At 39.5% G+C, this 19,385-nt stretch overlaps 1 protein-coding gene across 1 annotated transcript in view; it reads right to left on the bottom strand.

The window, feature by feature from the left end:
• elavl4 (ELAV like neuron-specific RNA binding protein 4) overlaps nt 1-11,899 on the bottom strand; it is a 79,404-nt gene extending 67,505 nt beyond the window's left edge. The window contains exons 1-2 of the mRNA XM_067393575.1: nt 11,852-11,899; nt 11,176-11,304 (exon numbers count right to left, since the gene is read on the bottom strand). Coding sequence (XP_067249676.1) covers nt 11,176-11,304; nt 11,852-11,899 — 177 coding nt within the window. The remainder of the gene's footprint in view (nt 1-11,175; nt 11,305-11,851) is intronic.
• Between the last annotated feature and the right edge of the window lie 7,486 nt (nt 11,900-19,385).

Here is a 19,385-nt window from a genome sequence, read left to right as displayed (position 1 = left end):
TTGCATATAGATTGAATGTTTTGCTCTCTTATTCTCCTGATTTTTTTTTCTTTCTGTCTTTTCCAGACAATAATAGAAGAACGGATCAGCTCCTGGCAATAGTAAGTTACAAACAACAATAAATAAAAGAAAATAGATTAGAATGTTGTGACATTACTGTAATGTTCATCACTACTGGGTATTCTACACTATGGTTGGTTTTGTCAGGAGTCAAAGAAACATCAACAAATCATAAATAACAATGATTCTTACAATGACGGTTATCTTTCTCTTTCTCTCTCTTCCTTCTCTTTCTTGGAAATCTTTATAAAGGACTAAATGTCAGCTGCTGGTCTTTGTAACAGCTGATGCTGCAGATAGAAGAGGAGACGAGGCCCATCTGGAAGGTTCAGTTTGAATTTTCCCTGTATTCAAAATCCCACAGATGACTAAAAACATATAAGCATTAGACAAATCAAAAATATCTGCACTTTATAGTAATATACCAGCTATCTTGCCATTTTCAAAATAGCTTATAGCTGGAAAATATCAGTATTTTGTTTTTAATCACTATCATTATGCAGTATTTGGGTAGTTGACCTGTCATCAAGCACTGTCCTGCATTTTAACATTTTGCCAATCGCAACTAAAATGGTTTTCAAATTGTTATACAATTACACATGCATTTTTATGGACCCCTATGAATTGAGAAACTACGTGGAATATTTGTATTTATAAAAATCACACCACAAGAATCTAAAAGTGGTGAAAAATGATGAGCAGCCTTAGCATGTAATAAAAATGCACACTTATGAATATAAACCTAAAATCCTGTTAATGAAAAAAAATGTTATTTGTCAACTACCCATTTGCAGCATCCAGTATGAGAGAGTGATTTGAATTGAGGCCGTGTACACCAACAGTAGACGTGCAGGCTGAGGGAACGCGTCCAGTATGACTCAGAGGCTGCGTGTGACCCTCTGTCTCTCTGTTCACTCCTGGGCTGGGTGGGGACAGATGGAGGGAGGGGTCTTAGGGATTAGACTGGCATGAGGTCTGCGGTGGGAGGTTTGGCCAAGAATACATGGAGGTTTTGAGTGGGAGGATGTGACCTCAGGGATCTTTACTATTGCAGAAAAGTGTATGTGTATGTCTGTACACATAAATGACTTTCATTTAGTCATCATGCGTTGGATAAGCCTCTCGGAAAAATGAACAGCAGGTAATAGCAGTCAAACTAAGATAGCATCATTTTATATAAGATGCCGTTATTTGTCCTCCAACCCACATGCATTTTATGTCAGCCATTTTGCCAAATGGGTTTTTTATGCAGGTATTGTGGAGCTAAAGGATGGCTGTTCTGACCACCGGCGGAGGAGTTTTATAACAGGCCAGCTAATGTAAATCACATCATTTATCGGCTGTCAAAAAGCCATTAAAAGTGAAGCAGCATGCGAATTGAGTAACGAGCTAAAAGCAACGAGGCTAATTGATTTATTTTCATTCTGTAAAATGGTGTTTTTATATGCTCGGCTAACTAATTGACACTGAAAATGTATTCTTTTTTATCTTGGATGCGTTCGGTATACAGTAGTTAAATTGGATTGTAAATTGGAATTTAATTCGTGTCATTGTGGGTTGAAATGCAGTTTTTTACTCAGAACACATTTTCTTGGAAATGAAAATATTCATGTATACATTTCAAAACTTGTTTAAAAATTCATGTAGAATGTCTGTTCTCTTTTTCAAAACTGAGTTTGGCCATGTGTGTGATTTTCATGCAGTCAGAGGTTTGGTCAAAGCCTTTGCTAGCTGAGCATGTAAAATGTCACTTTAGTTATTGTTCGCTCAAACACTAAGAGACACATGCACACACCCAGTACTGCAACCTCTCTCTTTCTCCCTCTCTCCCTTCTCTGCCTGTGCTCCTTTGTTTCTGGAGTACCTCTGATCCTCTGCGGCCGCTTAGCTCCAATTAGAGCATCCCACCAGCCTGGCCTCTAACACAAATACACACACACACAAATGCTTAGCCCCAGCCTCCTCTCACACTGCCTCATTTCAGCCCTCAATCTGACTAATTACTCTGAACCTTGCATGCCCCATCTCTCCCTGCTTCCAAACACACACGTACCACCTGACTTCTTCTGTTGGCCATAACCACAAATCCAAGTGCTCTTGTTTGTCAAATATTTTAAACCTGCAGTCCACTTGGATGAGTGTGTTACTCATGCTCAATCAGTGTCTTGTCAATGTTATCGATTTCCACCATATGCATCTTACACATTCACTTCAGATACACTCCTGCTTCCACCATGAGCACCAGGCATCTATTCTGAGAGTTTAACATGTTAAAACATGCAGTAGACATGGTGATAATTGTTTCAACTGAGCAAAATCTTCCAGTGAGATGGAGTATTTATTTAGTCTCAATTTTCACCCTGAATAATAACAGGTTTATTTAAAGACATTGAAGTGTAGATCCCCTGCAAGCTGTCAGCTCAAGTGTGTTAAAAATTGCACATCTCATTTGGAGCTTTGTTTTAAAATTTTAGAAAATTCTCCAGCGGCACTTCACTTTGTCCTGCTATTTGGGAATTCACTAGTAGATTAGATAGAGAAAAAACTGTGTGTTTATTTTAGTTAGTATTTTCCCTCAAATTACTTTGTTTGAAAAATCCAGTTCATATAAAAAAGCTACAATTTTGTTTTAGAAAAACATTAAGGAGAAAACAAAAAAATGGATATTCCCAGAAATACTGTTTCTATTCAATTTTGATTTGTTGAATGACAAATATGTTTTTCTCCTCACATCAAATTCTCTCTCTTATTTGACATATCCCAATTGTCACAATTCTCATTCGTCTTGGGAGTAAGGGGTGAAGTTTTCTCCCTCTGAAGCGAATATCTCTTTCTGTCAGAGGACATGAGTATCACCCAGTCCAATTCCTGTTCCTGTCACCTTCTCAAAGGAGAACCTCGACACCACATCAACTCTTTTTGGCGGCTTCACCGCCAGGCAGCACTGCAAGTGTCAGGCTGCTGAGCTCAGGCTCGGCTCACCCAGATGGAGCTCGCCACGTTCAAATACGAAAAACCTGTCCAAAAACGATGGTTGTGCTTCCTATCCAAGATATTTTAGAGGATAAGGATTCAGGTAATGTTTGAGTTAAGATTTAACTGGTAAAACATATGTATCCTCCATGTCTGTTCACTTTTTACTCAGAGACTCTGAGAGTTTTGTAGATTTTCAGTGCTAATAAAATATATCAAGGTCAAAAATATGACTCCTAATAATTATCATGCTGATTTTGATGGTACTTATCATGATGACTTTGAAATGAGAGTATGTTTCTCTTTTACATTAAGGAAAGTCACATTATTTGTGAAGAAAATTAGATAAATGTAGCACTGGTGAATCCTTGAGCAGATATCTAACCCAGTGGGTGGCTCTCCTTGTGGCCTGTTCAAAATGAAGGTGACATTGAGCAAGACACTTTAGCTCTTTTCTGATCATTAACATCACTGACATTCTCTCCATCTCATTTGTGTGGTGCAGTCACTGATGGTTGGCTGGAGGGAGACTGAGCGATGGTGAAGATCGAGTTGTATGACGATTGGCTGTAGGGTGGCCTTTGCTGTGTTTGATCGCAGTCGGAGCTCTCAAGCACGATGAGGAAGACCGCTGTGGTCCATCTGGCCTGGTCTTTAATCAGTGCTTCCCTTCAGAGAGGGGGCCACGCTTTCACTGTGCTGACCAGGCCAGCTTTTGCTAAGAGCAACCACAAGATGAATGTAGCTTATTCATTATATTATTCATTCCTCTACAACAATGAATATCCATAGTGGATTTTAATTAGTCTATAGTGAATTGTAATAATGCTGTGTTTTGGTGCCTAAATAATGGTGTGTTTTGGCGCCTTTTAAGATTTAAAGGAAAGAAAAAAACATTGTCATAGTTCTAATATGAAGCGATGGAAAAATAGTTTAACTATACATGTTATACTATTTAAATTCTGATGTTCACAACATGTATGACTGCCAAATATATACAAATATACACACACTTATTTATACCTAATAGGTCAATATTGTAACTATTCCCCTTGCATGCTAAACTAAAACTGTTCCACTAGACTTTAATATAGATATTTATACGACAAACTGCAATCGTGTAGTAGTTTTTTAAAGCTGCACCCATAGAATTTGGTATGTCACTTTTAGCTCATTGATATTATATGTACAACTCATATCTCTGGGGTAAAATCGAACAGAAATGTGCCATCGATCTCTCTTTTTTCCTTTCCTCGTTCCCCCTGTTCCCACCTATCTTTTCTTGTTTGTAGATACTCCATCACATTGTCTTTCTGAGCCCTGGGAAAAGCATCGTCAGTATTTCTGCACCATTCCCCTCCATCCATGCTGTCTTTCTCCCAGAATTCATGGTGCCTTACTTATTCAGAGCAGACGAGAGAAAGGCAAGAGAAAGGAAAAGATTCAGAAAGAGAAAAAGATACAAGAGCCGCTAGCTGTAGACAGAAGGAATGCCTTAAGAAGCAATTAGCATATGTAACTTCTTTTTCCCCCCTCTGCCTGAAACAGGGTTATTTCAGTGAGTTTGTATTGATGTTTTTGAACAGGCTCCATGGCAGAGCATTTAATGCTGAACACTGCTGTTAGAGAGAATGCATTATTAATGTGAGGGGAAACTAACGGGGACCAGCAGCTCCTCGGGGCTGTGAAGAGGACGGTTGGCGTCTCTGAGGAAGCAACACCACGCCTCAAAGGTCTTCCTCGGTAATGCACACATGCCAGGCATCTATCATTTATTCATGACAGTCAGGCGCCTCCAACTCCCTCGAACAATTAACGAATCAATGAAATGTATGGGCTCAGAACCTATCAATTCGGGGAAACAGCACCGTTCGTCAACATGTCAGCTCTTGGGCACAGGCTATCATTCAGGCAGAGAGCACATTTATCACTTTAGAAACAGCCTGCGTGTCATAGCGGATAATCCTTCTACAAAATGGCCGCCGATTCTGATGGATGATTGGACTTCCTTAATAACAACCGGTCAGGGTTGACTGCTTTTCTTAATGTATTTAACATGCAATCCAACATATTACAGTGTTTCAGTGAGTCTTTGCAATCTGTTTTTCCTGTAAAATATCAGTAGCATGTTTTGTTCAATTTGAGTAAACAAATCTTGTCCAATTGGTCAGTTTAATTTTGAATTGAGTTCATCTTAAAATATGGTAGCTCATATAATTTGCAAACTAATGTTGTCCTTGTAACCAGTGCTCGAGCTGTAAAAGTAACAAGCATGCAAAGTCAAAAAAGGAAGGAGAAAAAGACTGAAATTGATGAATTACTGGTGCTGCTTTCTACACTACAGCGCCTTCGCAATTCCTGTTCAATTAACAAAACCATTAATTATAGTACTTAAGCAAGCCAGGGTAAACCAGACAAGCGAGCATTCATGCACTTAACACACATTCATGTGTAAGCGTTTAACGTTTCTCTTTTAGAAATCACTCCATCATCATTCCTGAAATACTGAATCATTAAAATGTCTATTTCTTTTTCTGGAAGAATAAAACAGCACTGCTGCTGAAAGAAACATGAACTATTTTCTGCATTTGGAAATACTGTGAATTTTAGTATGCATTCTCGGTAACAGTCTTGAGTGCTGGCTCAGCCATAGAAATTACTCTTCCTTTGTAATTTTTTCCCCCTTTCTGCTCTTTCTTTTATTTTGTATCTTTTTATGGCTTTGCTTGAATAGTCTCACTTAAAACACAAAGCTCTTGCTGTTCACTGAATCCTCTGTTTTGATGTTCCTTTTCCCTGCAGAAATCATAGCCCTCAAACTCCAGATGAAGACTAGACCTTTATTCTGTACGCAGAGAGAGGTAAGTGAACATGTTTTCTTTGGGGACCATCATCACCAGCACTCGCCCCCTGCTGCTGAAATCACAGGCTTTTTACTTCCAGGTCATGGTGCCTGTATCACTCACGCTGACCCCTCTCTTCACTGACTTTTTTTAAGCTGTATTTTCAAAGAAAAAAGGGTAGAGATTTCAAGACCTCCAATCTTCATCAACACCCAGTCCCTGTGAAATCATCAAAAGGCAGTGAAAAAAAAAAAATCACATTTTCCCATACTGACTTGGGGCTCAGAGATTCAGTAGTGACTGTCATCCCTGGAGGAAGTGTCTTCCACTACATAGGCAAAGGGGCCAGATGTCGCTTGTCCTCCCAGCCGAGGGGAGCTCTGGTGGGGCTAAGACTCAACTGAGCCAGGCTGCCCTGGTTCTCTCTCTGCCTGGCTGGAGACACCTGCTCTTCGCCTCGATGGTGACGGCCCCCAATGGAGCTTTTTCATCTACTTTCACATGCACGAGCATCCTGAAACGCTGCAAGTGTGCGAGTGCGTATATGTAAGTGAGGTGTGTGTTTGTGTGTCATATTTATGTGACAGATTCACACACACATGCACACTTGTGATGACAATACAAACTTAATTTCATTTAATTTGTTTCTTAATATGCACTCTCATCCTCTTTCCCTGCTTAACCTGAAATCACAAAACTGTGAGCATTTATGGCTCTGCAGCCAGATTGCTTGAGCTAATGCATCCTTAGGCACGTTTCAGAGGATGTCTAGGGTCCCATGTGTATTGTAGCTTGGGTTTGCCTCTTTAGTTAGACCCAAACTCAGTTGTCAACCGGGCCATTATTGCAGTCAATTCATGAGAATACATTTGTGCTGTTTTATATTGGATAGATAGATAGATAGATAGATAGATAGATAGATAGATAGATAGATAGATAGATAGATAGATAGATAGATGTCACTGATTATGTGGTACTGATACACAAAAAATGATCTAATTGCAGTTCCATTTGCTTGTAATTGTTTTTCGTATATATATATATATATATATATATATATATATATATATATATATATATATATATATATATATATATATATATATATATAATATATGGTTTTTTTTTTATTTATTTTTTTTATACAGACAATCGTTTGTATTGTCATCCATCAGATTACATAAAAATAACAATGTTGTTTACTTTGGTATTCACAAAATTTGGAATATGCTGTTTAGTTTCTCCTAATTTCACATCTATTTACAATCCATATGAGCTCAGAGCGTCACCATAATGCTCACACAGTATTTGGATGCAGTCCTGTGCAACATTTGGTGTATGTCTATTAAAACAGGTGGTCCTGCATCACTAGTTTACGGAACAGGAGTCTCTGTTTCTGCACTCTGTCATTTACACATGCACACACACACACACACACACTTGTGTTTGAGCAGTGAAAGGTGGCTAATTCTCTCACGAATACCTTGTGCGTGTGCGCTCAGTGACCGTTGAGTGACCCACAGGTTAAATAGCTCATTCTTGCGGCCTTTTCTTCCAAAATGGCAAAGTGCCCTGACAATAGCGGCGGCCTCTGAAGCTGCAGGGCTCTGGGCTCCAGATCTTTCTCTGTGATGGCTCTGCCATTTTCACACTAGCACAGAATCACGGACTGAGGCTTCTTGACAGAGCTGTTGGAAATTAAATTTGGACAGAATATTGATTGGAAGTACTCAAAATTCTCACCAGTGAGAATAAAGTGCTAGTGTCATATTTGGTTTAACAAAGTAGCTTTTGTACCCGGCTAAATATACACAGAGGTAAGAAGGTATTGATGTCGAAATTCTGAGATGAACGCTAATAACTCCGCAAGGAGAGACGTCCTACTAGAAGGAGAAAAAGGTGCTTATTTCTGAACAGGAAGTTGATCTACTGCAATCTACTGCTATTGTGTTGCGAGATGCGAATCTTTTCACAGTTGATGAGTCTGCTTTACTTGCTGCTCGGCTGCTCTTGTAGAGGATTCACATACGCGCACACGCTCGCTACGGCTTTGTGCGGGGGTAGAATGCTGCACCTGTTCTCAGTACAGTTAGGCTGGGGTTGAGCAGCACAAATGAACTAATTTCCAGGGCTACATTGAACAGAGAACACTGCAATCACAGCAGGAGGAGCCTGTCGAGCCGGCAGATGGGCAGAGCTAATCATTGTTGTGAAATAGAGATGACCCTGCCTATCTCTCACACTGCCAACAGACATTTGCCAATCGCTCTTCAATTCCCTCTCCTCTCCCCCTCATCTCTGTTTGTTTCTCAGCTCCCTCCAACGAATTTAGGAGTAAACGTAACCTTCAAAAATGGCTGAAAATGAAGTTAGAAAGCGAGTGCGAAAGCATTTGACAGAGCAGCAGTAACCTGTGGACTGCTGGAGCGTGTGTGCACATGAACAGCATCTCCAATCAGCATCAGAAATTTTTAATCCTCCTTCATGTGTTTGGATTAATTCACAACACATAACCCTACCAAGTCTGATGTATTTTCATCGGAACGTGCCGTTTTTCTCATGATTGTACTTTTGTGCTATTTCAGAGGTTTTCATCATTTGTGCTGAATGCTGAAAAAATTTTCTGTAATTGGAAATCACACCGTATCCTGCTTAGCGCAGTATCTAGAGTGGCAATGTGTCATGCTTAATTAAAAAAACACTGCGGTTATTAACCGTGATTAGAAATCATTTCAATGTCTTCTGGATGTTCGAGAACCCATGAGAGTGCTTGGCACAAGTATACCAGAATCTAACATAACTACTGTTATGTGATGCAACTGTTTTGCTACTTCCGCAAATAAAATGTTTTATTTTTATTCAATAATTCCAGATAGGTAAAGCGCACAGATAAATAAATGATCTCTGAGTTAGTGATCCGTTGCTTCTCATGATTGCGCTTGGATTTTAATGTCAGTTCATGTTTGCAGAAACATCTTCGGATCTAGCTCTGAGTGTTTTCATTGCTTGATTGATTTACTTAATCATAAAATACAATCATTACTTTGATATATGAATCTACACATGCTGCGCATATAGAAATATAATTGAAAAAGCTGCATCCAAATGGAACGTTCTAGTCATTTGCCTCAGCAAGATGTCTGAGAGCAACCCAATGCATGTAAAAAAATACTGACAGAGAACTAGGAAGGAGAATGAAATCTCCCTCTCACAAAAAAAAAAAAAAAAAAAGCCTAGACAGACCTCTGCTTCTTCCCTGTACAATGATTTAATGTATGCAAATGATCTGGCTTCAGTTAATGAAGGCACAATTAATCATTGTAACGATGGTCTGATTTAACCTGGTTAATTACAATCTGAAATGTGAGTTGTGTGTTTGCAGATAAATGTGAGTCACAAATGCAGATTTTTATGAGAAGCAACAGTCCAGCATCATTTCCCTGCCCCATATGAATAAACAGCACAATTTATTATCCAAATGTAATTAAAAAACAAGAATATTGGCAAGGGTATATTTCATATCTGGAAATAAATAATTGCATATAAAGTACAATGACCGTTATTGTATAACAGTAAAAAATAGATCAAATTATGCCAGACATAGCAACTGAAAATTATATATCAGTATTTTATTCTTATTAATTTCTATCTTTAACATGAAAAGTGCAAAAGTAGAACATTAAAACAGTTTGTTTACAGTCTCTCGAGGTGGAAAGAGAAACCGAGAGAATCTTCACTTCTCATCAAACCATCTTTATCTTCAAAAAAAAAAAAGAAAAAAAGAATTTACTTTTGTAAACTGTGTTCTGCTAATGTGAAAAATCCAGAATAACACTTTGCGCAGTCACACGATTCACAACGACTATAGTGCCGCATACATATCGCTGTCACTAATTTTCATTATATATTAAACGTTGCATAGATTTTCCGCTTTCCCAGGCCAAATAGTGACTTACTTGATTTACTTGTAAATGTTTTGTAGTTCAAATGAGAATATTTATGGTTATGACTTTACATGCCATGTTTCTTTTTTCTGTCTTCTTAGAGCTGGAGAATCACCAGGATGAATATTCAGAATGTTTCAAATCCCTGAGCTGTGGAGGATTTTAAGGCAAGTGTGTACACACACCTCAGAAAGGTTGCAAAGAAGGGTTTAAAAATCTGCTCTCTCTGCCTGTGAACATCCAGCTGCATGCGATCGCAGTGTGTGTATGTATACTTGTGTGTGTGTGTGTGTGTGTGTTTGTGCACTGGCAGAAGAGCTCCAGTGCTGTCAGTATGAGTCTGATTTGTGTGAGAATGTGGTGCGGCTCCAGGCAGGCAGGCTGATCCTGTTTTGTGGAGACGAGGAACGAGAGCCCATCACAGATTAGACACCCACAGTTTCGTGTCGATTTAATGCACCAAGTCAGGGATTTATTCTTAACCGACCGGCGCTTACAGCACCAGCCAGCCAGCCAGCCAGCCAGGGCTTTCCCATACAGCCATCTCTCTTCCCCCCCAAGATTGTAGTAGAATTTCAGAAATGACTGAATGAGAATGTAAGGATGGATATCCACTTTCATAGCTCCAGACTTAAGTGAAAACACATTCATTACATTTAGGAAAGCCTTTGCCAGCTATTTATCTACTAGTATGCTCTGTTATGGCCACCTATCGGAGGAGAAATAAAACGGCTTAATTCTGATGTGCTACGAATGAAAGAAATACAATGGAGCCACTCACATATTGTTTAACTTGAGGTAGTTTTGTAACTGACTGCGTAGTATAAGACGCATGCTTTCTATTTAACACATTTCCAAGCACGTTTGTGCCGAATGGAGCACCAAAACAACATTTGGAAAGTTGTTTGAAATTCAAAATGATGCCCAAGACAAAACATACATACAAAAACCTGTACTTTAGCCATCTAACGTTACTATGTTCAAATGACTTTAAGCATACACACTCGCATACACACTCACACACACACATACACACACACGTGGCGCACTTTCAATTTTAGGCATCATTACATTGCCGCACAAACACATTCTGAGCAGGAATACACAAACAATACACTTACACAAGCTGCTTTTTCTCTCACAATCTGTCTCGCTCTTTCTCTTTCTCTCTGGCTAACTGATAGAAAGATCTAGTCGGAGTGGGCGGCCGTATCATCACACAATGAGGCATGAAAACACTGGCTAATTCAAGCCTTAGGGCTGCACACATTTACCTAAATGAAGTTAGTATTCTTATTCTACTGTGCCATCTATTTTCTCATTCATTTGTCTGACGGATCCGTCTATCCTCTTACCCCCAGCTCCCTGGCCCCCAGTTGGCTGGATGGATCTCGGGGGAAAAGCAGCGAGCCCATGCCTGGGAAGGAGCCCTCCGCCTGGGCTACTGCCGAGTTCTGTGAACACCTTACCATCATCTTCAGACACTGCTCGCGAGGTGCGCATTTACAGGGAAGAGGAGAAAAGAAGAGAAGAGGAAGAGAACAGAATGCTAGCCAAGGTGGTAACGAAATATACAGGCTAAAGAGGCAAAAGGAAAGAGAAAACTGGACTGCCACAGTTATAGAGAGCCGTGTGCTTACGTTCACATTGGCGCTACACTCACACAAACACGCACGCACACAGTCAGTGCAAGCCCCAGATGGGCAAGTCATCAAGCAAGCTCAGCAGTTACAGCTATCTTGCTTTGAGTAAATGAGAAAATGAAATGATTGTGCGTGGGAGAGGGAGAGAGAGCGAGTCTAGTCTCTCATCCATTACAGTACGCCCGGAGAGCAAAGAGGTTCTGCCTTCAGCTAGCAGCCGTTTAACTGGACCTAAATGCTCAATCCCTGCACATTCATTTAGACCTGTCAGCTGCCACATTTAGAAGCATGGACACACTGATAAAACAGAGAAACGTACGCACAACGGAATAATGAACACACACTCAGAGAAGTGAGGTGACAGAAGAAGAAAATCCAATTCCTTTACCTCATTGCTCAACAAAGCAGCGTTCAGTGTTCGGCTGATTTCAAACATCTTGTTGGCGGTGTTGCGTTTCTTGTCGCTTTTTTGTGGTGTTTTTTTGCGTTCTCGTGGCTCTACGGCTCCTTTTTCTCTACTGGAAATGGGAATCAGTCCCGAGGAAAAAAAGAAAGAAAAATGAACAGATTAAAAAAAAAGAAGAAAAGGAAGGAGAAATCCTCTATATGTGCTGTCTGGCTGGATGTATTTTCTCCTCTCTCGCGCCCGTGTTTTCTGGTGCACCTCTGTTAAATGTGGCGCTTGTGCCCTGGCTCACGGCACACGACTGAAGAGTCAATATTTTTTTTTTTTTTTAGCTCCCCAGAGTCAGCACATTAAAACAAGCAGTCGGTCTGCCGGGCTTCTTCCCTTATCTGTCCTCCACACACTCGCTCGCACAATGCGTTCCGATCCTCACACTGCTCTCTAGCAGATTAGTTCGTCCCAAAACATAGCTCTTAGTTTAAACTCCTCTCTCTCTTTCTCTCTCTCTCTCCATCCCTCACCCTTTCTCTTTCTCTCTCCTTCCTTGCTCCCTCCCTTCCTCACACTCCCTCTCTCTCTCTCTCTATCTCTCTTTACCCCCACCCCACCCTCCACTCGCTCCCTCTGTCTATTTCTCGATCACGCTCTCCTGCAGTTACAGTTCACAGTGTTACCACAAGGTGGGAAGACTGTTCATAACAGACATGACACAGGCACATCTGCCTTTCCTGGCTCATCTTTTCCTCTCCGTTTGGCTTCACGGCTCTCCTCCTGCTGCTTGCGGGGAACACATGATCGCTTTGGCACCCGCTCACCTCCGTTCTCCTCTCTCTTGCCTCCCCCCGCGCCTTCGTCGCCTCGCGACAGCCGCGTTTGATGTATGGGAGAGAACGGGGCTGATTTATAGACCAATAGCATTAAGAAAACTTTGACCAGTGGCACCTAGCCGGAGAAAACCCCTGCTGAGATTTCGGCATGTCGTTCCCGGAGCATATTTGTGAAACGGACACGTCTCTTCCTCTGAAATGGCGTCAGAGAAAGATATTGGCGTAATTGCACACTGTTCGGTGCTTCGAGTCACTGCTTTGCATAGCTACATTGACCCCAAAATGCATTTGGATATTTATGTATGAATGTAAATGTGTAGGTATATATATAAATGTCACTGCATTTGATAACAAAATATCAAACCAAGTGGTATTTATGTTACAGAAAGGTTGCACAAGCATACTTTCTGGGTGTCAAATGTTAAGGGGGTATATTTAATGTGATTAAGTAACCTGTGTGGTTAAATGCTAGAGGCAACTGTGTGAACTTACTTTATACTATTATGACGTGACCTTGGTTAGTTCTGAAAGGTCTAGCATCATTTGTTCACATATGCCACTTGGTTTGATGCAGTGTAAGTTTATAAACTTTGAATGTGGCTTAAGTGTTCAAATATTTTTTGGGGCCAATGTATTGTATGTATAAAGAAATGGGCATAATCCTGATTATTAAATTGCATAGACATTTTTTGTCTTTCAAATGTGTTGTGTTGGAATTTGCTGAAATATAATCATAATGATTAATCAGAAGTAGTTAGATAGAAACTTAAACGATTCCCACATAGCTGGAGAAATCCGAGGATTAATGACCTGTCCTCTGAATAATTAAACATCAACAAACCCTTTAATTTGATTTGAGAATGGCAAAGAATAATAAACAACCTGATTCTTATCCAACAATTCAGGTTATTTTCTGTGTAGCCTTATTTGTAGGAAAATATAGTAATCAAATCAGATTTAAATCATAATTTTTTTTAACAATGTTTGTTTGTTTGTTTTTGTACTATAAATAGCTGGTTTTAGTGACTCATATTCTTGACTTTAGATTTTAAAATATTGTTCCTTTATAATTCTTTTATATGGACAAACTTATAAAAGCATGAGCAATCCTGAGGTCATTGTTATTCATTGATTTAGTCATAGACTCGCAGATATATTCCCATCAGCCAATGACCGCATAACTTTGTAATCTTACCATTTAAAAAAATATTATTCAGTATGCATACTAAATTAGACTTTCACAAGATGTTTAATTTAAAATGTTTAGCTGTAATTATAAAGAGAGTGGATAAAATTGTCAAGATTCATTATGTTGTTTTGGGTTAAACAATTACTTGTTAATTGTTTAATATTAAATATAATATTTTCTATGGAAAAACCTAATCATCATCTTTATGCCAATGGACGCAGCTAAACTCAGGTACAAGACAAACCACAAAACCATATGTTTTCCTCTCAAAATAACAAAGCAGGCAAAAATAAGTCATTTTCAACCTGTTTTGTTTCTAGTGAGTGTGAAAAGCGGAGGTTAGCTGAAAGTGGGTATGACTGCAGGAAAATGAGCTGTTTCTTTCTTTCCTCTTTTTGAAAACTGCGTATGGTACAGTATGATCTGGTCTCCAGGCCCCATGAGAGGCGTGTGTCCAGTTAATAGCAGCCTATTGACACCGACCCATCTGTTAGGGTGGACTGAATCCAAATGAAAAAAGAGAGATGGAGAGAGCATTGAGAGAGAACACTACCATTTTACGTCATAGAGGGTGTGTGCATGAGGCATTTTTTAAAAACTGTATCACATTTGTTTTTTGTTATTATAGAACATTTTGTACCTCCACAGCATCTGCGTTGGAACTTTTAATGCTAAATTCATTTAGAATAACATCATTATAGGCAAATCTTATGAAGTTAAAAAAGTTAATTCACCCAAAAATGAAAATTCTGTCATAAATTACTCACCTTCATGTCGTTCAAACCCGCAAGACCTTCGTTCATCTTCAGAACACGCAATTACCAATTTTAAGGCCCAGAAAGGTAGTAAAGACATCGTTAAAATAGTCCATGTGACTACAGTGGTTCAGCCTTAATTTTATGAAACAACAAGAATACTTTTTGCGTGGAAAAAAAGACTTTGTCAGTCTCCGACGCTTTTCACATTGTAAACACAGTGCAGCGCTTCCGGGTATGTCAGAATGCCGTCTCAGTATTGGCTGGCTCCTGCGTCGGCCACGCATGCGTCATGGTGCTCACTTTGTCATGGGCAGCCGCAGGCAAATAGACTAGGAAGAAGAATGTAATCCAAAATGTTGTTTATTTTGTGTACACACAGAAGAACAGGTAGCAACACACACCTTGACATAAACAATACCGGACAACTAACTGAAGACAGGACTTACACAATGTAAATGACAAACAGCTGTGAGGCTGATTAATGTCCATGGTGAATGATGAGTGGCGGGAACTAGGAACAAAGAAGTGAAGTGGCATGTGGCAAGTATGGTGACCCATACTCGGAATTTGTGCTCTGCATCTAACCCATCCAAGTGCACACACACAGCAGTGAACACACACACCGTGAACACACACCCAGCATATGACAACCAATACCAATGGGACGAGACGGTGACTGTGACACACGTGAACAGCATCGGAGACTGACACGGAAGAGAAGAATAGTTAAAGTTGTTATTTTTGTTTGATGTTTTTGCACACAAAAAGTATTCTTGTCTCTTCATAAAATAAAGGTTGAACCACTGAAGTCACATGGACTATTTTAACGATATCTTATACCTTTTAAGGCTTTGAAAGTGGTAATTGCATCTGTCTATGGAGGGACAGAAAGCTCTCAGATTTCTTCAAAAATATCTTAATTTGTGTTCCGAAAATGAACAAAGATCTTATGGGTTTGAAACTAAAGAAGGGGTTAAAGGGTTAGTTCCCCAAAAATTGAAAATTCTGTCATTAATTACTCACCCTCATGTTGTTCCAAACCCGTAAGACCTTTGTTCATCTTCGGAACACAAATTGAGGTATTTTTTGATGAAATCCGAGGGGTATCTGACTCATCCAGACAGCAATTTAACTACCACTTTCATGTTCCAGAAAGGTACTAAAGACATTATTAAAATAGTCAACGTGACTGCTGTGGTTCAAACTTAATGTTATGAAGCAACAAGAATACTTTTTGTGCGCAAAAATAAAACAAAAATAACAACTTTATTTAACAATTTCTTCTCTACCATATCAGTCTTGTACACAGTTGACGCAGTGAACGCAGTTCAGCGCTTCCGTGTTTACGTCCGATTGCCAACTCGTTATTGGCCGGCTCCTGCATCAGCATCACACATAAGCAGCGTCTGCCAATACTGAGATAGCGTTCTGACGTAGAACCTGGAAGCGCTGAACGTAAACAGCGTAAGAGAATGACACAGAAGGGAGGATATTGTTGAATAGTCTTTATTTTTGTTTTGTTTTTGCACAAAAAAAGTATTCTTGTCGCTTCATAACATTAAGTTTGAACCACTGCAGTCACGTTGACTATTTTAAAGGTGCCCTAGAACGTTCTTTCACAATATGTAATATAAGTCTAAGGTGTCCCCTGAATGTGTCTGTGAAGTTTCAGCTCAAAATACCCCATAGATTTTTTTAAATTAATTTTTTTTAACTGCCTATTTTGGGGCATCATTAACTATGCGCCGATTCAGGCTGCTTCCCCTTTAAATCTTGTGCTCCCTGCCCCCCGAGCTCTCGACTATAATACAGTGCATAAACAAAGTTCACACAACTAATATAACCCTCAAATGGATCTTTACAAGATGTTCGTCATGCATGATGCATGCATGCTTCAAATCATGTGAGTATAGTATTTATTTGGATGTTTACATTTGATTCTGAATGAGTTTGATGTGGCTAAAGCTAACATTACACACTGTTGGAGAGATTTATAAAGAATGTTTGGGGGGGTATATATTAATGATCCCGACTGTTACGTAACAGTCGGTGTTATGTTGAGATTCGCCTGTTCTTCAGAGGTCTTTTAAACAAATGAGATTTACACAAGAAGGAGGAAACAACGGTGTTTGAGACTCACTGTATGTCATTTCCATGTACTGAACTCTTGTTATTCAACTATGCCAAGGTAAATTCAATTTTTGATTCTAAGGCACCTTTAATGATGTCTTTACTACCTTTCTGGACCTTGAAATTGGTGGTTAAATGGCTGTCTATGGACGAGTCAGATACCTTTTGGATTTCATCAAAAATATCTCAATTTGTGTTCCAAAGATGAACAAAGTTCTTACAGGTTTGGAACTAAATGAGGGTAAGTAATTAATGACAGAATTTTCATTTTTGGTGAACTAATCCTTTAAGAATCCATTTAGTGTGTTGCATACTACTAAGGCACCATTGCTAAAAATCCTAAGAAACACAGTTTTCTCACTCACGCTGTAATTACTTTATCACTGTGCAGGATTTTCTGTTCGTCAAGTATCGTAGCCTATACTGGATTTTAGCATGTACAACAGACCTGGTTAAAAATTGTTCAGGAGATGGTGTGTGTACGTGAGCACGCACTGGGATGGGCTGTCACTTGAATCATAGAGTCTACTGCTTGATTCCAGAGTCATCTGCCTCTCATTCTCCCTCCTCTGTCCACCAGGGTCCCAGGAGGATTCTGATTGCTGTCTCCATAGTGACTCTATGTGTCTTCATAAAGCCTGTTCAGAGCCTGCCGCTTCTCCTGTGTGCTGTCTGTTCCATGCAGATGACCTGCCATTCACTGCAAGGGACTCATGCGTGGATTCCCAACATGGTCCGTCTAAAAAGGGTTTCCCTGTACACCACCAAAAACATGTTGGGCACATTGGAAATGCACACCCACACTTACATACACTCAAGTTCTCTTCTTAGAATGCTTGCTTCAGATACCTCCAGCCCAAAGAGAAAGTCTCATCTTTAATGTTTAGCTCAATCCAGTTTTGCCATCCTAGTCGTTGTCGTCACACTTGTCTCGCATGATTGTTAGCAGCAGAGTTGGTTATAATGGAGGGGTAAAACTTATTTTGATGTGGAAAAACATTGTGTCTCATGGGAACCAATTAAAAAATCAGAGGATCAAGAAGTGGACTGTACTTCGCTTTTGTATTCTATGATTGATGGGTTCATTAAATCATCTGTTCACTTGGCAGACCGCATGACAGGACCAATGTGCGAAGAAGAAATTCTGCTTTTGCAGGCACGTCACAATTGTCATAGGAATATCTGCTGTGATTCTGTTTCCCCTACAATTATATTTCCTGCTTTTTGTTCACAGATCTACGTGGTTGGTGTACGCATGTGCATCGCATGCACCCTGGAGCATGCGCAGACGTCTGCAGACACAAAAGAACAAGGAGGAGATCGTTTTGAGCGATCTATATTTTTGTCGCCCGATTCATAATACGAATTGACAGTCTCAATAAATAAACAGGGAGGCATGGAGCCAGATAATTGGAGATGTTAGGGAATGACATACCATGAAGGACAGCTTTTCAATTTTCAGTTTGAAGGGTGTACTGTGCAGCACAATTCCTCATTATTTAAAACAATCAAACTACCCCGGCTGCCCTGCTGGTTGTAGTTTGCCATCAAATATGATCGCAAGGAAAAAAAAATCATTGCCAATTTTATCTTATTAAAGACGACCCCCGTTCTCTTCATCTGCTTCTGACACTCGCCGCTCCACTCATAACCTGAAAATTAGTGGCTGAGGGTCTCTATGCCTGTGTCCTCCTGAAACGCAAGTCATATGGTTGTTCATTTGCAGGCTAATCAGAAAGCTGCACTATTAATGGAAAATGAATGAGGTCGGATTTGATTGTGGTTGATGGCAGAGGCTATGCTCCAATTGTCCTGGAATCCATACACTTTAATCAATCTATATTGAGAGACAGCCAGTGTCAGTTGTGAGGGACATTGCAATTTTTAAAAAAAAATTAGACACTTGAAGAGGGATGGTTGATGACTGCAATCTGTCCTCACAGTATAAGAAAAAGAAATATCAGGTTCAAGGTATAGTAATATGCTTCATTTTTCCTATTCATACAAGGCCTAAATGTTGAGTGCTAATCTGCTTTATTTCTTGTCTGGGAGTGAATTCTATTCGAAAGTGAGCATCGCTATGGTCACTCCGAAGGGTAGAACAATTTAAGTCTCAAACTGTATGTGGCCATTTGAAAAATCCTACACAAAGCTACACATTGCTGGCACTTTATTGTGAATCTGAGTGTTACCCTGATGACATATAGTAAAGATAATATTCATGTATAGAATAACATTTTTGTGATAAATAAACTTTTGTGCCAAAAAGTCTGTGTATCAGCATTGGTTGTAGGCAATGATGATAAATGATCTAGGTGCAGCAATTATTTTAATAAAACAAAACTCAAAATAACAAGATACTCAGGTGACTAGAACTGGCAAAACATGAACAGAATAACACAACAATAACTAACGTAGACACACAATGAACTGAGAAAAACACAGAACTTAAAGTAATATCTCACCCAAAAATGAAATTTCTGTCTTTAAGTAATCACCCTCATGTTGTTCCAAACCAGTAAGACCTTTGTTCATCTTCGAAACACAAATTAAGATATTTTTTTATCTCCCAGAAAGCAACAAAGTTACTACATTCAAGGTCCAGAAAAGTA

Source organism: Chanodichthys erythropterus, chromosome 9, assembly GCF_024489055.1.
Source record: "Chanodichthys erythropterus isolate Z2021 chromosome 9, ASM2448905v1, whole genome shotgun sequence".
Classification (NCBI taxonomy): Eukaryota; Metazoa; Chordata; class Actinopteri; order Cypriniformes; family Xenocyprididae; genus Chanodichthys; species Chanodichthys erythropterus.
Note: the sequence above shows the minus strand (reverse complement) of the source record. Positions and strands in the feature narration are given on the sequence as shown.